The sequence below is a fragment of the Siphateles boraxobius genome, unplaced genomic scaffold, assembly GCF_051911475.1.
Source record: "Siphateles boraxobius isolate OS27281-9 unplaced genomic scaffold, OSU_SipBor_1 130, whole genome shotgun sequence".
Taxonomy (NCBI): Eukaryota; Metazoa; Chordata; class Actinopteri; order Cypriniformes; family Leuciscidae; genus Siphateles; species Siphateles boraxobius.
This window is the reverse complement of record NW_027508734.1, coordinates 4488980-4513243: the sequence shown is the minus strand read 5'-3', so window position 1 is coordinate 4513243 and position 24264 is coordinate 4488980. Positions and strand designations below refer to the sequence as shown.

General features: G+C 43.0%; 1 protein-coding gene across 1 annotated transcript in view; it reads right to left on the bottom strand.

Moving 5' to 3' along the window:
- The window catches only part of LOC143736438 (basement membrane-specific heparan sulfate proteoglycan core protein-like), a 386240-nt gene that overhangs the window by 246754 nt on the left and 115222 nt on the right, over positions 1-24264 (bottom strand). Inside the window, exon 13 of the mRNA XM_077227135.1 lies at positions 23464-23748. Within this exon, the coding sequence (XP_077083250.1) occupies positions 23464-23748 (285 nt within the window). The remainder of the gene's footprint in view (positions 1-23463; positions 23749-24264) is intronic.

The following is a 24264-nucleotide window of genomic DNA, read 5'->3' as shown; positions in this document are numbered from 1 at the left end:
ACTGACTACCACTCGCTGCTCGCATCAAGTTCAAGGCATTGATGCTTGCTTACAGATCTACCACAAGCTACTTTCACTCGCTCCTACAAGTCTACACCCCTACCAGAATCCTACGATCAGTCAATAAGCGACGGCTCGTAGTATCGTCACAGCGAGGCACTAAATCACTCTCCAGAACATTCTCATTCACGGCTCCATGGTGGTGGATGATCTCCCCACCCTCATCCGGAATACAGAATTTACATTTACATTTATTCATTTAGCTTATTCATTTTATCCAAAGACTTACAATTGCTATATATTTCAGAGGTCGCACGCCTCTGGAGCAACTAGGGGTTAAGTGTCTTGCTCAGGGACACATTGGTGTCTCACAGTGGATTCGAACCTGGGTCTCTCACACCAAAGGCATGTGTCTTATCCATTGCGCCATCACCACCCCAATCAGAATCCCTGAATCCCTGACAACTGAAAACTCATCTCTTCCGTGAGTACTTAACATAAAAAAAAAGCTTTCCTTCTCCTTTAAATCCTCCCTTGTCTGGTTTTTTGCTACTCTGAGCAATGCCTGAACTGTGTATTTTAAGCACTTCTTGCGTTGTTCTTGCCTCTTCACGATGACTCGCTTGCTTTAGTCCTCTGTTGTAAGTGACTAAATGTAAATGTATATGCAAGTAAGTAAAAAAAGTCATACATTACGTGACCACTGAAAAAACGAAGCCTTACTTTCTGTCCAATCAGTGATTTATTTTGCTTGTCGGAATGTTCAAACCCCTAGATCTTATTTTACGAGTAACCTAAGACTTAATCAATTAAATTTTTAAATACCTAGTCATACAATTAATATGAATACAAATTATTTAGGAAAAATAAAATATTTGCCATATGTACATCCTGTCACAGTAAACTGACCTGTCAATCATCTTTTCAAAGATAAAATCCTCCACATTTCATTCCCTACTTTATCGGAGAGAAATACAGAAGCACGTTGATCTCCAGTCACTGGTCTTTCATGCGGAGACTCTCCTCATATATTAATACGTAATGATGCATTTAAAAGTTAATGTTATTGCAGATGAAATATAACAAGGACAACATTATATATATATATATATATATATATATATATATAGATATAGATATAGATAGAGGGAATGCACGTGACGTCACCGTTGGCCGGAGTGACTGCAGTTACGCCCACAAGTGGCAAAAAGACTGAGCGGCAGCATTGGTTTTCAGTGTGAATGCAGCGGAAAAACACACAAAACGTGTCTAAAACGGGAAAGAGCTTTGAGACTGACTGTACAACTAGATTTGACAAGAAATATGAGGAATATTTTTACAGACGCAGCGAAAGGTGGATTTGCAGTTATCCTTTTTGTGTCAATATGCTGAATTTAGTGGTAACATCATTCTCTATATATTGTATTGTTATATATTGCAGTGACAACTCATCAATCAAATATTTACCACTGTATATTCTGTATAATTTGACAAACACTGACAAAAAACTATACAAGTTTTAAGTCTCTAGACGATATGATGATATATATAACATTGATAAGTGATCACCTGGATTTAGACCTGCCTATTCTGTATTTATATAAAGCATTCACAGGCAAATTTGCTGTATGTATTTCCCTGGTGTCGAAATCAGGCACATAAATGTCAGGAAACACGATTCCTGGCTGCATGTTAATATCCATGGATCACTGGATCTTTAGTAAGTTGTAAGGAACACTATATTGAGTCCAATCTTTAGTTTAAACTGATAATCGTTTGTTTTACTTGCGTTTTCGCAGTTTCCCCTATTAAATCCAGTCGCACAGCAGCTCTTCTGCCACTCAGTCCGGCTGAGGGGGCGTGTTCCGGCGGGAAAGTGACGTTAATGCATTCCCTCTATATATATATATTTTTTTTTTATCAGGTTAAACTTTGATTAGTAACTCAAACCTTTGTCTAAACCTCTCACCATCGTTCGAGCATATCCACCATGTTTTGCAGTTTTTTGTATCACTTTTTACTCGAGTTCCTCCTCCAAAGCGCAATGGTTTGTGGTTAATATTAGTTTTTATATTGAGCACGGATCCACACTTCGAAAATCCACTTGAAATTGTAGACCCCCCGGGGACTTCTGGCATACTCTTGATTATACTATGCTTTGGGACACACTTATGATGGATAGTCTGGACATAGGGATGCAGGGACCATCTAAATAGTGTTTGTCCAATCGTCAACATAACCACAGGCTCTACTCTTCAGCTCTTCAGAGAGAGTGCACTCAACAGTGCGAAAGAGACCGAGTGTATCCGAGAGTGCACTCGACAGTGCGCGAGAGAGACCGAGTGTGTCCGAGAGCACGCTCGACAGTGCGAGAGAGAGACCGAGTGTGTCCGAGAGAGAGACCGAGTGTGTCCGAGAGCACGCTCAACAGTGCGAGAGAGAGACCCAATGTGTCCGAGAGCACGCTCGACAGTGCGAGAGAGAGACCGAGTGTGTCCGAGATCGAATGTGTCCGAGAGCACGCTCGACAGTGCGAGAGAGAGACCGAGTGTGTCCGAGATCACGCTCGACAGTGCGAGAGAGAGACCGAGTGTGTCCGAGATCACGCTCGACAGTGCGAGAGAGAGACCGAGTGTGTCCGAGATCACGCTCGACAGTGCGAGAGAGAGACCGAGTGTGTCCGAGAGCACGCTCGACAGTGCGAGAGAGAGACCGAGTGTGTCTGAGAGCACGCTCAACAGTGCGCGAGAGAGACCGAGTGTGTCCGAGAGCACGCTCGACAGTGCGAGAGAGAGACCGAGTGTGTCTGAGTGTGCGAGAGAGACCGAGTGTGTACGAGCATAAAATAGTTTGTTTACAAATAAATTACACATTTCAGCATTCGAATAATCTCTGTAGCATATTGGTATCATCTGAAATGTTTTAATCAGTTTACATGGTTATAAAATAAAACTCCAAAAATAACCTGCAGGGAACCTTCAAAGAAAACATCTTTGTTTGACAATTTGTGAACACGTGCGGCAAACACAACTAGAATTTGGCTTAAATAACCTCTGATGATGACATTCTCTGTAGGTTATAAAAATAAAACCCAACTATTATATTTTATTATTATTATTTATGTTGGTAGGCCTACATTGTTTAGTATTACATTGAGAACACTTTTTGTTACACTGTTTACTTTTGTAAGGAGGAAAATACTTCAAGTAGGCTTCACAGTATGTCTACCAGTTGTAAAGGTGTGTGAGTTTTATCATTTTAATTTGCACTAAAAAGAGTGTATGTGTATGTATATTTTTTATTAATATTTATTTATTTTTGTTATGCTACATTTCTTAAGAAGCATAAATTATTTTTAGACTTATTTGTTTAGACTTATTATTTGGTCTGTGCAATAAATATTAAAAGTTCTAAACCATCTATTGTGTTTTGTTGTTCCACTATAGTAATGATAATATTTTAATATTTAAGTTAATTGGCGTCTCTCACATTGTCCCACAGCAACATTAAAATAGTGTAGATTAGTGTACAATGATTTATAATAATAATTTATTCTATTTAGTGTCCATTTCATTCATTTAACATATTTATTGTTGGGGGTATCCAAGTTATTTCACATATTTAAACTTTTTTTTTTAAGAAAAGTAACAATAGTTATTTTTCTAATGATGTAACTCAGTTACTAACTCAGCTACTTTTTGAGAAAGTAACTAGTAACTATAACTAATGACTTTTTTAAAGCAACTTGCAGAGGTAAGAGCAATGCAGGGAAGGAATGCAGATGCGATGAATACTGATTGTAGAAATGATGACTTAGCTGACGGTATTGATGAATGTCTTTGCAGGCAGATGAGGAGGAGAAGAACCAAGTGATGAAGTGATGAGGATCGCCGATGACGGGAAGAACGGGACTTCAGGTAAGTAGAAGGTATCTTGGGTGAGTAGTCTGTGGCGCTTGTCATTGACGAGACCAGAAAAGGGAGTGCAGGAGCAGTGTCTCTTTATAGGGAGTGCTGATGATGAGGTGCAGGTGCTGATGTAATTAGCTAATGGCTGATGGTGTGCAGGTGGGAAACATGAGGGATACTGGGAAGTGTAGTGCAGTAGAAGTGACAGAGCTGGTGACCGTGACAGGGCGTCCTCGAGTCCTCATCCGGAGGGTGAGCAGGGTATGTAGACTCCAGGGCGATGCCGGCAGCTCGGGAGACCAGGGTGGAGCCGACAGCTCAGGTGCCCACCAGGGTGGTGCTGGTTCAGAAGGCCAGGGCGGAGTCTACAGTTCAAGGGGCCAGGACGAAGCCTGCGATTTGGGCAGCCAAGGCGGAACGGCCTTCGTGGCCTTTCCGTGGGAGACCGGCCTGGCCACTATGGGTGAGAACCTATAGCCCCCACCCAAAAAAAATTATTGGGCGGAGCTATAGGCTCAAATACAGACTCAGGGACAGGGACAGGGACAGACTCAGGGACAGGGACAGATTCAGGGACAGGGACAGGCGGCCTTCGTGTTTGAGGGCTCAGGCGGCGAGGTGGCGACCATCTTTGTCGAGGGTAATGATGAATGTCTTTGCAGGCAGATGAGGAGGAGAAGAACCAAGATGAAGAAGATCGGCAATGACAGGATGAACAGGACTTCAGGTAAGTAGAAGGTATCTCGGGTGAGTAGTCTGTGGCGCTTGTCATAGACTAGACCAGAAAAGGGAGTGCAGGAGAAGTATCTCTTTATAGGGAGTGCTGATGATGAGGTGCAGGTGCTGATGTAATTAGGTGATGGCTGATGGTGTGCAGGTGGGAAACATGAGGGATGCTGAGAAGTGTAGTACAGTAGAAGTGACAGAGCTGGTGACCGTGACAAATACATTCATATTTTTATGGGAACATATCAAATAAATGTACACAATAATGGATAAAACTTTGCGAATATTTCATGTAATGCTGTTTTTTTCTTCATTTATAAATATTTTATATGTGGTGGGCCGTCAGGGTCAGCAAGGCCTTCTCTCCTGGCCTAAACACTATCAGAATCACTAACTTGTGCTTTAATATTTTTTTTTTCCATGATTGTGTATTAAATTATTCCTAATAGTACATTATCTTTATTCCATAGCTTTTTTCTTGGTTGCGCTGCTTCCAGTAGTGTATGTTTATGTTAGAGCTTCTATCCAATCATATTTCAGACATCATGTGTTGCCAGGGTAAAATAAATCTGCCTCTGGGCCTTCGGAATCAATAGTGTGGGTGCCTGTAGTTTAAGATTAATGGCAATGAAACTGTTGCTTTAACCAATCAGATAATCAGTCAGATTTTATTAGCCAATCGGATTTCAATTTGGCTGCACCCGGGCCATCTAGCAGACGTACAATAACATCAGCATCTTCACGTCCTTTGATTGGATGGTCAGAGCGCACACTATCCAGTATGCCTTATCCAGTTTAATGCAAAGTCAAGGAACACTATTCGATCTGTCCGGGTAAAAACAGAATTAACTGACTGTAATGTATGCCATGTCTGATTTTGAAGGCAAAAGTCCCACTGATCTCATTGATTTCCTTCACAAATCTGTGTCAGCTGTACACATCGTCATGTTTGGCGGTGACTGTCCCTGTTTACTGCTTCTGTCAGGCGGACATTATGCCATAAAGCGAATTAAAACTTGCCAGAAATATGACTGGACAGACTCGACATTCAGCATTGGCCTTGATAGAAAAGGCTCATTTTTGGAGCTGAAACGCACAGATAACCTGTAAAACAGAGTAATTAAAGTCTTCTTGAGGAAAGAAATAACGATGGATTTTGTGTAAAAATAATCAGTAGTTTTGGTGAGTATAATGCTTATTTTTGTCCCCGTTTTTCCGTGCTGAATATGATTTTCTTAATTTTTCTTGCCAATTTATGATCAAAACTTTTTTTTTCTTCAAACATATACTATTGTAACCCCTGAAGAACGACAGAAGGGAGGTTCCATTTCTGAAATTTTTAATTGGAACACAAAACAACTGAACACAAACACACCAGAACTCACTCGCACATTTCTCTCTAGCCGGCCTTTTCAGAACTCACCGCATTAACCCTATAGCTGGTGGTGCAAAATAAAACCGCAATTTCACAACAATTATAAAGAGTCTGTGTGCCGTATTAAGAGGTGGATTAATTCAGCTAGGTCACCACTAAAGGCCTAGCTGTGAAATGTATGGAGGACCAAACCTGCAGAAATTAACAATGAATAAATAAATGAATAAATAAACAAATAAATATGCGAATAAATGTAAAAATAAATAAATAAATGACTATACTTTTATTTCCTTATTTATGTATAATTATATATTTTTCCACATTTATTTATACTTTTATTTCCTTATTTATGTTAATTATATTTTTCCACATTTATTTATTTTTTCATTTATTTATTTATGCATTTATTTATTTATACATTTATTTATTTATACATTTATTGCTCTGTATGCTAATGAGGGGTGCGTGTTTTACCTAAGACATAGCAATCGATCACAGAGTGGCAGTGCTGAAGCATTGAGGCCACAGTGGCACCTTGTGGTGTGACCAAACAATACGCAAGAGGTTTGTGGACGTGACTTTACAGGTCACACAGGAAAATAAATGACTTAGAGATGGGCAATATGGCCAAAATCTCATGGTTTATGTCCTTTAATAGGCCCTAACTGTATGTAGCTATTAGGTTTACCTTACATAGGCCTACTCTTTATTCCGGACATGGCCGTAAAACATCAGCAGCTAAAACATATAGCCTATAATAAGGTTTTAAAAAATGCCCCAGGAAATCAGTTTATAGTGGAAATATCACCTCTTTATGGAAAAGTTTGTTGCTGTCAACATTGTCTTTGGAAGATGCATTAAAAATGCAGTTAGCTTCTGTGTACGGATCTACAATGCATGTCATAAAATGTGGTTAATAGTGGATAATTCGATGCGCTTCCGTGTCAAAGTGTCTGTTATCTGTGGATACTGTTCATGTGTGCCCAGACATTTTAGAAATCCCGTCCTGCTGCTGTTTTACGGCCATGTCCGGAATAAAGAGTAGGCCTATGTAAGGTCTATATACAGTTAGGGCATATTAGGACATAAACCGTGATATAAGATTTTGGCCATATTGCCCATCTCGAAGTCATTTATTTTCCTGTGTGACCTGTAAAGTCACGTCCACAAACCTCTTGCGTATTGTTTGGTCACACCACAAGGTGTCACTGTGGTCTCAATGCTTCAGCACTGCCACTCTGAGATCGATTGCTATGTCTTAGGTAAAACGCACCCCTCATTAGCATACAGAACAATAAATGTATAAATAAATAAATGTATAAATAAATAAATGCATAAATAAATAAATAAATAAATATATAAATAAATAAATAAATGTAGACATGAATACATATATACATAAATAAATGTGAAAATAAATAAAATTGAAAATAAATAAATGCACAAATAAATAAATGAAAAACTAAATAAATGTGGAAAAAATATAATTATACATAAATAAGGAAATAAAAGTATAAATAGTCATGTATTTATTTATTTTTACATTTATTCGCATATTTTTTATTTATTTGTTTATTTATTCATTTATTTATTCATTTATTCATTTTTAATTTCTGCAGGTTTGGTCCTCCATAGAAATGCCCGCTACTGGTATTAATATATCACCATATATAGTCAATGCATATATAAGTATATAAGCAAATATATAAGCACTAGTTTCCGATATGGACATGTATTATGTAATATATTGCATTATATTTTGCAGTATATTTCCATATATTTTTTTTCCGGAAGGGGATCATCTGAAGGGCAGCAGCTCATGAATGAACTGAGCATGTTTGGAGGATAGGGGTGAGCAAGGAACAAACTAACGCGGGGCTAGTTGTAACACACAAGGGTTGAAACTTTCCACACATGCTAGTGTAACCCCTTTGAATTGTATTCTTTTTTTTTTTTTTTAAGTCCTGAAGTAAATTTATTTGTGCATCATCTATGAGAATGTAAATGTAAACAAATGGAAAATAATGTTTTACAATGATATGTTGCATATTTAAACACTTTTATGTGTCTAATGGTGCTTATGTGCACTTTTTGTTGTCACATGTTGGATTAACATTTGTACTCACATACGTTTTGTGCAGCTGATAGTAAATGTCGGGTTAAAAATTGTTGACATTAAGAAATGTTTAATGTGACTGCATTGTTTTGCGCACATTGTTTTTTTTTAATGCTGATTCTGTTTGAGTGATTCACCTTTGAACGGCGAGCCAGACCCTGATCAACGATTCGAAAGAGTCATCGTGATTCAACTCTGATTCGAACTGAGAGCTAAGCAATACACACTACCCAGGTAGAAAACACAAAAAGGCCTTTACACACATGGACATTTGAGTATTACACACACACACACACACAAGGGATCCAAAAGGAATATTGAGACTTTGTTTTTTTATTTTATTTTATTTAATTCCTGGACTTCACATTCAACTCTTGGCTCAATATGAACCATTTTTTTTTGTTGGTTCATGGTGTTGAGTGGAAACCAGACAGTTGTGTATGCTGTAAATTGTGAGAAATTGTTTACTCAAAGTTTTTTTGAGTCTTTGTAATAAAAGTACCGGCTGTTAATTGCTTGAATTTAATTTGGCCCAAATTTCTGCTTTTAAATCCTTCTAGAGCCGAACCTAGATTTAACCTCTGTTGGGTAAAGTAGACTCAATACTTATTCTGTTGTCCCCGTTACACTAGCATGATGAAACTTAGAGGCCAGGCCGTACACGGAGACGCAATTAGCTGTATAGCCTATGTAAATCGTACAAATCCAGCGTTTTGTGAGCCTAAAACCGCTATATTTTAACCCTTCAAACCCTAAGGGGTTTTAAGGCCACCTGGCACTATGTTGATATTTTTGCTTCTGGAATGGTCAATTTTCATAGCAGAGTAAAGAGAGACATATTTCTGGATTCTATAGATTCTCACCTACAATGTGGATGCTTTGAAAATACACTTTTTGAGACAATTATATGCAGTGTTTCCTCTATGTTGATTTGATAGTGGCGGCCCGCCACGGCTAAATTTCTGCCGCCACGGTATCAGAATAGGGCCGTTCAGTACAAAAGCTGTTATGTATTCACGAGGCAAACAACCAAAATGCTATCAAACAATGTCTTTTACTGGTGTTCAAATCAAAAAGCCGTCTATCAACATGTCGGAGACGCGCGGTTCACACAGCGAGCGGAGACGCGCGCTTCACATCGCGAGCGGGGGCACGCGCACGCCCACCACCCGGCTGACAAGGGAGAGAGGAAAAAAGAGATACCGCAGCAGAATAACTTGAGTCGGTGTGTGCGTCCATGAGAACGGTAAGTGATATAACTTATGTTGTCAGTTAATTTAAGCCTGATATTATATTAGTCTAAAGTTCTTGCTAATATAAATTAAGTTAACTGGGGATTTTCGTTGTTTGTATTCTTCACCTGCTAGCTAAAGTGCACGTGGCTGTTGATTGATATAATAGCGTCGCAGGGCTAAGCGATTGCTGAAAGCCCTTCCTCACGTTTGTATTTTAGGTGCATAATTTACATGCTGAAGTAGTTACACTGCATTAAGATAATGTAATTAATAGTGGGTTTATTATTATTATTATTTGCTATAATATATAAAAACTTCGTTTCCGAATGATAACGTTGTTATTCATTTACTTATTTTTCAGATGAGTTTGTTAAAATATTTCTCTATGAAAAGGAAGACGCCTGATGATGAAGACCAGGTATGCTAAGTTCATATTACCAACAAGGTGTTTAAAAGTGCCATGTGTAAGAATTGAGGTAAAAATAATCCAAAAAAATAGCGACACGCATCAAAAGAATGAGAAGAAATAAGGGCGATGATGCCATTAAAAAAATGACAAGTTATAATGCTGCAGAGATATCAACCTGAATTAGCATGCTAAATTACTAGCCCCGGCCCGACAGTAGTCATAATACCAGTTTACCAGTTTGCCTGATGAAATATTAGACAGGAGAAGTGCAGGTGGTGGATAGAGGAGGAAACCAGAGTGAAGTGCATGTGCAGAGTGAAGCAGACGAGCACAGTGTGACAGGAGAGAGGGCAGAAAGAGAGGAGAGTGGAGGAGAAGATGGCAGCAATATAAAGAAAACTAAGCACAGGGTCTCAGGCTGGGATCCTGCATGGGTAGACACACCAAGGTTCCACCCATGGCTCTACCACACAGATCATGGCAAGTACTCAGCAGTACACCATATCAGGCATTTCTGTGATTTTCAGTCTAGTGTTTTAAAAATAATACCAAAACAAAGATAATAAAAAATAATACCTCTTTTTTTTTTACAGGAATGTTTTGCCGCATATGTCGGAAGCATAAGCAGGCCCCCAAGCAAGGTGTTTCCAAACGGCCATTTATAGAAGTAGGTTGCGAAATCTACAGAGTCAATCAATCAATATTGGCTATCAATATTCCTCACATCACTCAATTTAAAAAAAATCCTTTATAGGTGAAAACAGACTTAAGGAACAGGCTGCAGGGGGACCATCTAGCAGCATGTATGCTACTCAGCATCAATGGGCCACCTCTTTCTGAAATTCCCCTATGACCGAGCCTTGGACTTATTTTTCCAAAAGCCAAGAAAAATTAAATGTGTGCACAGCAAGGCACACAAATGAATGTTTCATTATTAAATGATTTTTAGATGTCAAGTGCCACAAATTAATTTGTTTCATTATGCATGATTTGTAGATGTTAAGTGCCTCAAATATATTTAAGTAATAAATATGTTTATTTGTGTTGCAGCAAAGTGTCAGTCCACTTTCATACGTGAAACTTTTCCCGGTGAGGGTGGTGGCGGTGGCGGGTGGGGTTTCGGGCGGGGGTGGGGGTTGTTCAGACAGACCTGCCCCCACTGCTAAAAAAAATCCTAAAGGAAACACTGATATGAGTTATTGTGTGATATATCACCAAGAAATACAAAAACAGAATTTTTTTGTTTTTGTTTTTATTATATAAAAATATGAAACATAAATAAACAAAGGATTTTACAACAAAAAAAAATCCCCAAAGGCTTTAGAACACTTGCAAAAAAATTGGGTGAAAAAATATAAAGAAACAAAAGAAATATTTACATTTCTGTAACTGTAGTCACCATACTTTTTTGTGAACAAAACAGAAATAAGAATATGAAGGGAACCCAATGGTCATTAGAATGGAATATTCTCAGTCTATATGTACAAAATATACAAAAACCACCCCTAGATGGCACTGTGCACTGCGCACTGCATTGGAAAGTTGAAATATTGATGTGCTTTTCTTACATGTGCCACATTTGAAAGCAGTTGCGCTCTGGCTGCAGGCAGAGCGGCACATCACACTCATTACACTTCCATGAGGTGTCTTTTCTTGGGAGCCCATCCGCCTTGCATTTCTCACACCTCAGCCTTGTAACTGGAGTGGAGATTGGCACAGGTGTATGCCCAGTTCTCCTTTGTACAGGAACAGCCCCGACTGTGACACCACACAGCTCAGCCACGAGCTGCTCCACGTAGGCCCTGTGGGTGGTGAGCTTGTTGGCGGGTGTGTTCCTCAGCTTTTGGATTTCTCTGTACATTATGAAGCCATTCGTCACAGCAATGTCAATAAAATGAAAAAAACATGGTTCTGTACCATCTTCTTGTTGTGTGGTGCACTGAATAGTACTGGATCAGCTGGTCTGATAAGTCACACCCCCCATGTAGATGTTGTAATCAACAATCGGTTTTGGTACTGGTATGTTTATCTCCTCCCAGGATCCATCCCTCTCTTTCTGCTTCCTCTTGACAGTGTCCCCATCATAAGCAACATGGACACTGCTGCACATTGCCACCTCCCTGTTGTCCATCCACTTAGTGAAGAGAAGGTCATCTTCTCTTATCCACCTGAGAGTTCCTCTGGGGGATTTCTTGGGCAGTTGGTTTAGTTTCGTTTTTGGAGCATCCTTCCTCCCTTCACGTATGGTTCCACAGGCTCCGAAATTGAGGGACAGCATGTGCCTGAAGAGTTTTGGGCTGGTGTAAAAATTATCACAGTAGAGGTGATAACCACTGCCTAGGAAAGATGGCCTCATCATTTCCACCACAGAGTCAAATGAGAGCCCTTGCCCAGAGGCCAACCTGCTTTTACCTGTGTAAATGCTGAAGTCACAGGAATAACCGTTGCTGGAGTCTGCGAGCACAAACAGCTTTATCCCCCATTTGGTGGGTTTCGCCTTCATGTACTGGGTCATCCCAGTTCTTGCCTTGGTGGCCACCATCCTCTCATCAATGAAAAGCTGCTTCCTGGGATGGTAGGCAGACTGACAGGCGGCCTTTATCTCAGTCACCAATGGCTTCAGACGAAAGAGTGTGTCATACTCATCTGGCTGTGTCTGCTTCTTTCGGTCTTTCACAACATCTTCCTCTGGGTCACTCATATGGATATTCCAAGATATGGCACAGAACCTATCCCTTGACATCACAGTGCTTGGAAAATTCACAGAAAAAATGTTTTTTCTCTTCCAATAGTCACTTACTGCTGGGAGCTTTAGAACTCCCATGTACAGAACCAAGCCAATGAATTTGAACATCTCCGCAGGGTTGATGTTGGTCCACTTGTACCTTTTCCCAGCAGCAATGTTTCTCTCCGCCAGCTTGTTTGTGTTGGCACACAATGTCCTGACTGAATCAGCACTAAAAAAAGTGCTTGAAAAGGCCAAGGGGGCTTTGCTCTACGGAGGTGTCCAATTGCACTCCAGGTTCACGTCTGGGGCAAAACCTGTGTGGAATGGGGGCCACATCAGGATCATTTTCAGTCTTCCATCCTTGTTCCAGCTGATCTGGTGGTGGTGCTGGACATCGGACAGGTGAAAGTGACTGCCTCCTTCCCCTAGGACGCGACCTCAAGCCAGGGGTCGCAGATGATGTTGGTGGTTCTGTGGCAGTGCTGGAGGAGCCGGGCCGAGGAGGATAAATGGATCTGCGGGCTGCAGGAGACATGGATCTGCGGGCTGCAGGAGACCTTGATCTGCGGGCTGCAGGAGACCTTGATCTGCGGGCTGCAGGAGACCTTGATCTGCGGGCTGCAATAGACCTTGATCTGCGGGCTGCAGGAGGAGACCTTGATCTGCGGGCTGCAGGAGGAGACCTTGATCGGCGGGCTGCAGGAGGAGCAGAAGCGGTGCTGGATGGACATGGGCGAGCGGTCGGGGTCATGGGTTCAGCAGATGTACTCGGCTGCTCTGCAGTTTCCTGATTTAGACTATAACACACAGATTTTGTCATTAGTTTAGATTCCCACATATCAAAAGTTGTACAGCCTTACTAATAAAGATTAGCTATTTATCATCATGTGTGCATATTTTATGTTCAACTCATAGGACTAACTACAAAATTATTACTGGTGCCTTTATCATAGTATATGAGTAAATACAATGTCTAAAACCCATCCCATGTAGACAAAAATAGTACAGGCCTTAGATAAGGCTTAGTGCACAATTATTTCTAAAAAGCAACAAAAATGTTTCCCTAAAAAAACATTACAATAAAATGCAAAGAGTAAATACAATGTCTAAAGCAAACCCCCTCTCATATAGACAAATAGTACAGGCCTTAGATAACGCCCTGTACCATTATTTCTGAAAAACTACAATAACATTTTCCTAAAAAAACATTACAATAAAAATAGACAAACAAAGTAAACGAAATAGCTTATAAATGAAGATGATTACATGCGGCCAAAACGCGCACATTGTTTGATTGCGCACATGGCGCATATGGCGCACATTGTTCTATTACGCGCACGGCACACATTGTTCGATTACAGCTCCGTTATTTCTGAACAGCTATAATAAAATCAGTTGACTAAAAAACGATACAATATATATCAGACAAACATATAATCAGTAATATATTATTCACACTTACTCCTCAAATGGATCGATTCCGTGGAATATTTGGTCTTCTTCCTCCGAATCAAACCGATCTGGATCGGATCCTATTTCACTTTCCTGACTGTCGGCAAAAAGCATTTCAGCGACTTGCTCGGCAGAGAATCTCTGTTGTGCCATATTTTCTTCGAAAAGAATCTTGCGAAGTACAAAAGAGCTGTATCTGAAAACTTCGAACTGTGCGCGTCCTAAGACCGTGTACTACAAGTTGCATCGGCTACGGCTATCACACACACCTGGGGCTGATCGTAAACACCTCCCCTTTGTCTGAGGGCGTCATCTTTTGTTTTTGATCTGTGATTGGTTCACAAACATTTCTGTGATTGGTTCACACACCCCAACAGCATTTCATATCATTAGACCAGTATAAAATATTTCTTTGTTTTGCAGTAAAATGCAATAGAATTCAGGTTAAATCACAAGTTAGCTTACGCTATGGGAACCCCTTTCAAAATGCTGTGCGTACTTAAAAACTTTGCCCCATACTATAGCCTAGGGCCAAGCGCCCGAGGCACATAGAAGAGTAAAGTTATGGGTCCTAATAGAGGGCAGATCAGAAATGAGCCTCATGTAGGGAAATTTAGGAATGGGCGTTATAAAGGGCCAAGCTACTTCTCTATATGGTATATTGAGAACTGTAGTTCAGGTTCACCCAGGACCAAACAGACGTCGGGCCCTATAGTTGTGGAAATTGTGCTTAGACAATTATTTCTATGGACGAACCCTTGCTTGCAAAGCGGGAACTTCCAGATAATAAAACCTCATAAATGTGGATGGTGAGGCCCAGCTGGCCACCGCACAAATATCTTCAAATGGTATTCCACTCGACCATGCCCATGACGAAGCCATGCCTCTCGTGGAATGAGCTCTGATGCCTATGCGACAACGGAGACCCTTAGACTCATAAGCCAGCGAGATGGCATCAACTATCCAACGTGGCAGTCTCTGCTTTGTGACCGCGAAACCTCTGGTGCTGCCGCCGAAGCATACGAAGAGCTGTTCTGACTGCTCTTCTGACGAGGGAAGAGCTGACAGCGAAATGACCTGCGCTCTGAACGGAGTAGAGAGCACTTTAGGAACATACCCGTGCCTTGGCTTAAGGACGACCTTGGAGTTGTAGGGCCAAATTCAAGGCAGGAAGCGGTCACTGAGAGTGCTTGCAAATCTCCCACTCGCTTGACTGATGCCAGTGCTAGCAAGAGAGCAGTTTTGAGCGAAAGAGGTTTCAGGTCAGCAGACTGAAGCGGCTCGAAAGAGGCCCCTTTTATGGCCTCCAGGACCGTGGAGAGGTGGGTTTAGCCTTCTGGCCCCCTTGAGGAAGCGCGCGACTAGGTCGTTTCTTCCCAGTGATTGCCCGGCCACATGCACGTGAAGTGCTGCTATGGCTGCCAAATATACTTTAAGCGTGGAGGGGGTGCGACCTGCGTCCAAAAGCTCTTGTAGAAAGGAAAGTACCTTTGTCACTCCGCTCCAGGCTCTGTGCAGTGCACCAGCCGGAGAACACTGATCATTTTATAGCATAAAGACGCCTAGTTGAGGGCGCTTTTGCTTCATTAATGGTATTTAGCACCCTTCCCAGAAGGTTCCCGGATAACCGTTGAGGGGCCATACATGGAGGGCCCATAAGTCGAGACGGGGATGCCAGGTTGTCCCGTTCGCCTGCGTAAGGAGGTCTCACCTCAGCAGTATCGGCCATGGGGCTGATTCCAGCAGCTGAGTCAACTCGGAGAACCATAGCTTGTTCCTCCAGAGACGGGCTATCAAGAGCACTGCACACTTGCTCTCCCTGATCTGTTCGATGGGTTGAGGTAGCATCGTGACCAGGTGGAATGCATACAGCGGGCGGCGTGGCCAGTTCTGGGTCAGCGCGTCCCTGTCTTTGGAGAAAAATTATTGGCAACGAGCGATGTCTTCTGAGACGAAGAGGTAGACCTCTGCCTCGCCGAAGATGCTCCATATCAGCTGAACCGTTTGCGGGTGAAGAGACCATTCCCCGGGGGGACATTGTCTCTGGATAGCATATCCACACTCTGGTTCAGAATGCTTTGTCAGAACCAGAACCCGCCATACTGGCGATCTGATTGATCTGAGCATCTTAGCCGACCCGCCATAGGTTTGTGCAGTTGCCACAGCACAGCCAATGAGCATGCTAGACGCCAGATGTTTGCAAACTCTTCACTATCATAATCTGACTAAGTGTGAGACAAACTAAACTCAAATTTAACTGGTAATCTACTCAGTGTCTTCAGGTTAAACTAAAGCGATGTGATGAAATGATGAACACACTCACCTGATACTGTCAGTGTAACTCCATCACTGATCTTTGAGTTCTGTGGGGTTTCAGTCTGATTTCCTCTACATCTGTACAGACCAGCATGAGACGGATCCACAGATGGGATTACATAGTTCTGGTCTTGTCCTGCGCTGTAATAGATCTGGTCTGTTCTTCTGCTGTTAATTTGATCTTTATACCAGCTGTACCTCCAGACTCCTGTCTCCTGTATGTCACATGTGAGAGTGATTCTCTCTCCTCTGAACACACGAACATCAGGCTTCACCCTCACTACAGGTTTGAGTCTCTCTGTGAAATGAGCAAACAACGCACTTCATGTTTCTTTCTCTGAAAAACAAACAAACTACACTGTAAAAGAGCACTTACCTCTCACTGTTATCTCAACATTACTATACTCTGTATAGTAGTTTCCTCGCTGTGCTTTACACTCGTATGTTCCTCCATCAGAGACGCTCACAGAACTGATAGTTTTAGTTCCTGCATCATCACTGGATTCCCAGTTTGAGTTTTTCCACCAGTGAAACATCCATCCAGTTGAGCTTCCCACGTCACAGCTGAGAGTAACTGTGTCTCCAGTGAACACTGAACTCTGGGGCTTTACAGTCACAATCGGTTTATCTGTAAGTGAACAGTGATGCAGTGTTGAGTTTTTTTTTTTTATACAGTAAATGTTATTTATTTTTATTTAAAGAGTGTTAGTCTTTTCTGGTCCCACTACTGACACCAAACAGAATTACAAAAATAGATTTTTGGGATTAAAATTCCAGAGCTTTTAAAGAATAATGTTAAAGTCTCTGGTAAGTTCAGGGAATATTAGTTATAGTTCAGAGTTTTAACCGGTTATGTGACAGACCCGGGTAAGTATATGGATGAGTAAGCGGATAATCTCAACTTTATGACTTTAAATTATAATAAAAAGAAGATAAATATCATACAATAAATGCTGAAGCAAAAAGGCTAAACATAAAATAATAAACTTATTCAGCCATATTATATTTGCAAGCACAGACTGTTTTTAGTTCCATCAATATTTCTTTTTTTTTATTGAAAACAAAAACAATTTAATTACTTTTCACAGTAATATTCTTCTCAGTAGTTTAATCCGTAATAAAAAAATGTTTAAAGATTAAAAGATAAGACATTTATCGGCCGCATACGTCGTAAAAAAGAACGTCTTATTTCAGGAAAGTAACCATTATAAAACTGACCGTTATTCGGAGTGAAGTGTAAATTATTGTAGTTCCCTTTCAAGGGAACTCGAGCTGCGTTGAGACGCGGTGAGAACACTCTGCGTGATTGCGTCGTGAAGCACGTGTATAATCAGTCCAATGGAAGAGCGAGACGTCATAGGCGGGTGACGTCATAGACCAGGAAGCTATAAAGCACACCTGAAAACAGACCGCGACAGCTTCTGTTGCCTTCAGCAAGCACTCTCTGTATACTGTCCTTGTCTATTTACTCTTGTCTGTCACAAGCACACTATATCTATCTATCTATCTATCTATCTATCTATCTATCTATATATATATATATATATATATATATATATATATATATATATATATATATATATTATTATGGCGAAACAAGAATTCAAGCGTTGTGTTGCCCTTGTTACATCAAGGGTGGGGACACACATCAGCTTTGTGTTGCTTGTTTGGGAGTGGAGCATGCCCAGTCAGTTCTCGAGGGAGCTGACTTTGAGCATTGCGAGAAGCTGTCCGTGAGGACGCTCCACTCTCGCCGGGCGTTCTTCGAGGAGGACGGTTCGGTTCTCGTTCCCCGGGGTGCGGGTCCCGCTGTTGCCGAGGAACAGCGAAGGCTTTCATCCTGGGGTTCGCATATGGATCTAGTAGCGGGGTTTGAGACGGGCTCCGCCCTTTCTCAGCCCTTACCTGCTGGATCCACTGCCTCTGCCCAGGAAGGAGCCCGTGCTGCGGCTTCTCCTTCCCAGGTCAAGGCACCAATGCTGAGACTATCCAGTTCTGAGGATCTGGATGTCGTCAGTATTGATATGGGGGATTATGAGTCTTCGCCAGCTCATACCTCCGGTGATGAGGAGCTTATGGAGGTTTTATCTTGTGCTGTAGCTAGATTAAATATTGAATGGCCAGCCGATGATTCTCAATGTGTTATTTAAAAGAGTTTACTAGATGAAAGATTTTTGCCATCTAGAACACAGCCTCAGCGTCGGGGACTCCCGTTTTTTCCCGGTCTCCACACTGAGGTGTCGAGATCGTGGAATAAACCGGCGTCATTCAGAGCAAACATCTAATTATAGTAATGTTTTTGGTGCATCGGATTATGGTTATTTGACGGTGCCTCGGGCTGAAGAGACGCTCGCGAGCTATCTCTCTCCCGAGTCAGCGCCATCATTAAAAGCCCGGACGTTACCCACCAAGCCTTTAAAATACACATCTTCGCTGGTGGGTAGAGCTTATTAGGCAGCAGGTCAGGCTGCGTCATGTCTGCACACTGTCTATACTGCAGGCATACCAGGCTGATCTGCTGAAGGATATCGATGAGCATGAGGAAGTCAGCGCTGATGCAATTCGAGAATTGCGTCGCACAACCGACCTGTCTCTCCGGGCCACCAAGGAGACAGCCCAATCAGTGGGCCGTTCTATGGCAGCCCTGGTGGCCACGGAGTGGCATCTTTGGTTACATCTTTCAGATATAAAAGACAAAGATAAGTCTGTTCTTCTGGACACCCCGCTTTCGCCTTCAAGTTTGTTCGGCGACGCTATCAACTGTGTCGTCGATAGGTTTCAAGAGTCAAAAAAGCAATCTGCTGCGTTCCAGAAGTTTCTTCCACGACTTTTCGATGTCCCCGAGACTGCTGGGCGGAAAGTGATTATTAAATCCGAGCAGTCTCGTCCGAGTACAAGCTCCTCACAGCACAGAGTGCATCAAAAACAGAGCGTCGCCACTCTGGCTCCTTCACAATCTGGGGAACCTGGGTGGCGGTCGCAGTCCAGGCCAGCTAGGGGTAGGCAAGATCTGAGGACTGTCATCTCTAAGAAGGCTTGGGCTAAGAAGAAGTCCTGACGCCCAGGGTGTCAGACTTCTGAGGGTGGTCCCCTCCGGGGAGGGACGATTTCGAGAATTCGTTCCTCCTCGGCGCCCTCTGGGGAGCGATTCTCTGAGTAGAATCGCATCGTTGCCACATCGGTTGTTCCCTGCCGGTTCGCCGCTTCAGGGCACCGAGGTGTCAGCGTCCCCATACGATCCTCTGAGGAGGGCCGTAGAACGGTCAGTTCGGTTGTTCCCTGCCAGTTCGCCATTCCAGGGCACCGAAGTGTCTGTTCAACCAAATCCGAGGCCAGTCTCGAGAGACTGGTCCCCTTAGTAGAATTTCTGGCAGCGTGGAAACTACTGCCAAATATTTCTCAGTGGGTCCTGCATATAATAGAAAAGGGTTACAGAATTTAGTTCGGTTCTCGTCCGCCCAGATTTCAAGGGGTTCTTCCCACAGTGGTGGACCCAGAGCATGCTCGGGTCATGGAGTAAGAAGTACTGACGCTTCTGCAAAAAGGGGCTATAGAAAGGGTTTCTCCTCCCAGCAGAGAGTCAGGGTTTTACAGCCGTTACTTCATCACTACATCGTTCCCAAGAAGGATGGGGGTTTGCGTCCTATTCTAGATCTGCGTCAGTTAAACAGCAGAGTTCAGAAATTCAAGTTCAAGATGCTTACACTCAAACAGATTGTATCACAGATTCAGTCCGAGGACTGGTTTGTCACAATAGACTTGAAGGACGCTTACTTTCATATATCCATTCATCACAGGAAGTTCCTGAGGTTCGCTTTCGGGGGCGAAGCATACCAATATCGGGTCCTTCCGTTCGGCCTAGGTTTATCACCCCGCACCTTTACAAAATGCGTGGATGCAGCACTGGCTCCTCTGAGACTCCAGGGCATTCGCGTATTATATCGACGACTGGTTGATCATAGCTCATTCCGAGCAGTTGGCAATTCGGCATCGAGATGTCGTTCTATCTCACATAAAGAGGTTGGGGTTGCGGCTAAACACCAAGAAGAGTGTGCTCCTCCCAGCTCAGAGGACCACTTTTTTAGGGGTGGTGTGGGATTCGACAACTATGCAAGCACGATTGTCTCCTGCACTTATTTATGTGATTCTCACAGCCGTAAAGAGGGTAAAACTAGGCCAGTCACTCACTGTGAAACGGTTTCAGAGACTGGTGGGTCTCATGGCAGCTGCGTCCAACGTTACTACTTTTGGCCTTCTGTACATGAGACCCCTGCAGTGGTGGCTCAGGACCAAGGGGTTTTCTCCGAGGGGAAATCCGTTTCGCACGATCAAGGTCACGCGGCAATGCCTACGTGCCTTGGTCATGTGGAAGAAACCTTGGTTCCTCGCCCAGGGCCCAGTACTGGGGGCTTCTTGTCGATGCGCAACGCTATCGACGGATGCTTCCCTCACAGGCTTGGGGGTGGTCATGAGTGGCCGCTCGGCGACAGGTCTCTGGCAGGACCATCAGCTTTCATGACATATAAACCGATTAGAGATGATGGCGTTATTTCAGGCTCTCAAATACTTCCTGTCAGACCTGACAGGCCACCATGTGCTTGTCCGCACAGACAACACATCGGTGGTCTCTTACATCAATCATCAGGGGCGTCTGAGGTCCCGATTATTATGCAAACTGGCCCATCAGATCCTCCTATGGGCCCAGGGGAAATTACTGTCACTCAGGACAGTTTATATTCCAGGGTGTCTGAATGTGGGAGCAGATATCCTGTCAAGGCAGGGGCTGAGGCCCGGGGAATGGAGACTTCACCCCGAGGTGGTGGCGCTCCTATGGGAGAACTTTGGTCAAGCTCAGGTCCATCTTTTCGCATCTTACGAGACAACCCATTGTCCGCTATGGTTCTCCCTCACATATCCAGCTCCTCTCGGATTGGACGCTATGATGCAGGTGTGGCCGAGGCTGCACCTGTACGCATTTCCCCCGATATCAATGCTCCCGGGAGTTCTGGAGAGGGTTCGCCAGGAAGGGGCTCATCTATTATTAGTAGCCCCGCACTGGCCGGCCCGAGTGTGGTTCTCGGACCTAGTGTCCCTTCTGGACGGCTCTCCCATGGAGATTCCTGTCAGAAGGGACTTGCTATCCCAAGCGGGGGGCACAATATTTCACCCTCTTCCGGAGTTGTGGAAATTGTGGGCTTGGCCTCTGAGGGCTCATAGAATCTGGTCTCTCAACTGAGGTCGTTGAGACCATCCTTCAATCCAGGGCTCCTTCCACGAGGAAACTATATTCATTGAAATGGAGACTGTTCTCTGCATGGTGTGGAGAACGTTTTTTTTTTAATCCTGTTGACTGCCCGGTTGGTACAGTTCTCGATTTCCTACAAGACCGTTTCTCTGCTGGATTATCTCCCTCCACCTTAAATGTGTACGTTGCAGCTATATCTGCTTATCGCAGCCCTCTGGGGGCTTCTTCTCTTGGGAGAGATCCTCTTATTATTCGTTTTCTCTGTGGACATTGAGGCTGAGGCCTGCACTGCACTCTAGAGCACCGGCTTGGGATTGTACTTGAGGGTCTGGCCTTGGCTCCCTTCGAGCCTATTGAAAAGGTTTCAGAGAAGTTCCTTACACTAAAAACTCTATTTCTACTGGCTATTTCCTCTATCAAGAGAATTGGAGATCTTCAAGCCCTGTTGGTGGCTCCTTCGTGTTTGGAATTTGCACCTGGTATGGTGAAAGCATTTTTACACCCTAGGCCGGGTTACATTCCTAAGGTCCCCACTAATGTGGCGGGTCCTATTGTGCTGCAGGCTTTTTGCTCTCCACCTTTTAATACCCCAGATCAGGAAAGTCTCAATCTGTTATGTCCCATTAGGGCTTTGGATGCCTACGTTCACAGAGCTGCCCTGTGGCGTAGATCAGAGCAGTTATTTGTCTGCTTCGGTTCGACCAAGAAAGGTTGCCCTGCATCGAGACAGGTAATGAGCAAGTGGGTAGTTGAGGCTATCTCACTTGCTTATGAAGCGTCCAGACAGCCTTCACCTATGGCTGTTCGGGCCCATTCTACTAGGAGTATGGCTGCCTCTAAGGCTTTAATTTCGGGTGTTTCCCTTCCGAACATTTGTAATGCAGCAGGCTGGTCCTCACCACATACATTTGTCAGATTTTACGACCTAGACCTCTCCACTCCCGGGGCTAGGCTGCTTTCTGCTTAGTGTGCGCAAGGACTTCACACAGAACGGGCATTTCTCATTATGGCGTAGTGGGTATGGGGTTCCCACCGCGTCTTAACGCAGCTCGAGTTCCCTTGAAAGGGAACATCTCAGGTTACGTATGTAACCCTGGTTCCCTGATAGGGAACGCGACGCTGCGTTCTCCTGCCATACTTCCTACATGCCCTGATCGACTTGCTTCAGGCTTTTCAGAAGCTGTCGCAGTCTGTTTTCAGGTGTGCTTTATAGCTTCCTGGTCTATGACATCACCCGCCTATGACGTCTCGCTCTTCCATTGGACTGATTATACACGTGCCTCACGACGCAATCACGCAGAGCGTTCCCACCGCGTCTCAACGCAGTGTCTCGTTCAGGACGAGGAATTCTCGTTCTCCTATCAGGGAACCAGGGTTACATACGTAACCTGAGACGTTTCCTCATGGGAATGTAATGGTCAGTTTACTGAGATGAAGATAAAGTCATGACGTTAGCGGCAGATAAATGTGACCTCCGGAGGATTCAGCCTTCAAAATGACACACAGCCGGAGACTCCAGGATTTGAGGATATGTTGAGATTGAGAATGTGTTTGTGTTGTTCACAATGAGCTCTGAGTGAATGAACTTACTCACAGCGGCCTTTCTGGAGCCCATAACCACGAATAAGAAAGGTCTATATTAACCACCAGTATTGGTATCGGGCCCGATACTGTGCTCTCATATTCGTACTCATAAAAATGCTCAGATACCAACAACCGATTCTAATGCAGCGTGAGTACAGTGTTTGTGTCCAGACAAAGAAAACGGGGATTAAAAACAAAAAAAGATACAATAGAAAGCCGTCTATGAAGTAAATGTATCTAATCAATGAAATATTAGTAACGCCTAGCTGTTGCAAGAAGCACAAGCTTGTCGAGCGCATCCCTTTTTCACAGACATCAGTGAAAAGTTTGTAATGAAAGTTTTTAGGAGGACAATAATGTTGAACTCACCCTTCACAGAGAGAGAAACAGCAGAGCTTGATGTTGATGAGTTTGGTCTTCCATCTCTCTGTCCTTTACACCAGTACTGACCCTGATCAGACTCAGTAACTCCTCTGATAGTGACAGTGTCTCCGTTTACAGTATAACGCTCAGACGTCTGTAATATTACACTGTCTTTATGCCACTCATATCTCCAGTAACTGTGATCAGAGTTTATCACACACTTCAGATTGACTGTTTCTCCAGTGAATACAGGACTCTCTGGTGTCACAGTCACTGTAGATGTGGGTAAATCTGAGAAGAAACATAAATATGTCGATATTTAACTAAATGGTTTCATGCAAATTTCGCTGAGAACATTTAGAGCTTGTAGATTCTCTATAAACTCACTTTATTTCCACTAGTAAATGCAGTGATTATTTAACCTGCTCCTTTGTGTTGATGAGTAATTTATGTCGAACATCTGTAGTTTATTTTCCTCTGTAAAACTCAGTAGCCTAAAACAATCATGTCTGCTGTTAAATAACTGGACAGTCTGAACTTTCAGTCTCTGTCAAAACTCTGAACATTTTGACCAGAAACAGTAACAGTCTTTTATTTTTCTTCTGCAGAACATCAGTGATCAGAGATGACTGTAAACTGTCAGTAAACCGCGGCTGCGTGTTTCATTTCTAAACTATGTCTCTGGACAGGATGAGACTAAAATACTCTTTTTAGTCATGACTTCTGTCATATAAACTCATTAGACTTATTTTAGGACACATGTATGGTGCTTTTGTGTCCTCTTTGATCTCTGAAAGTTTACCATCT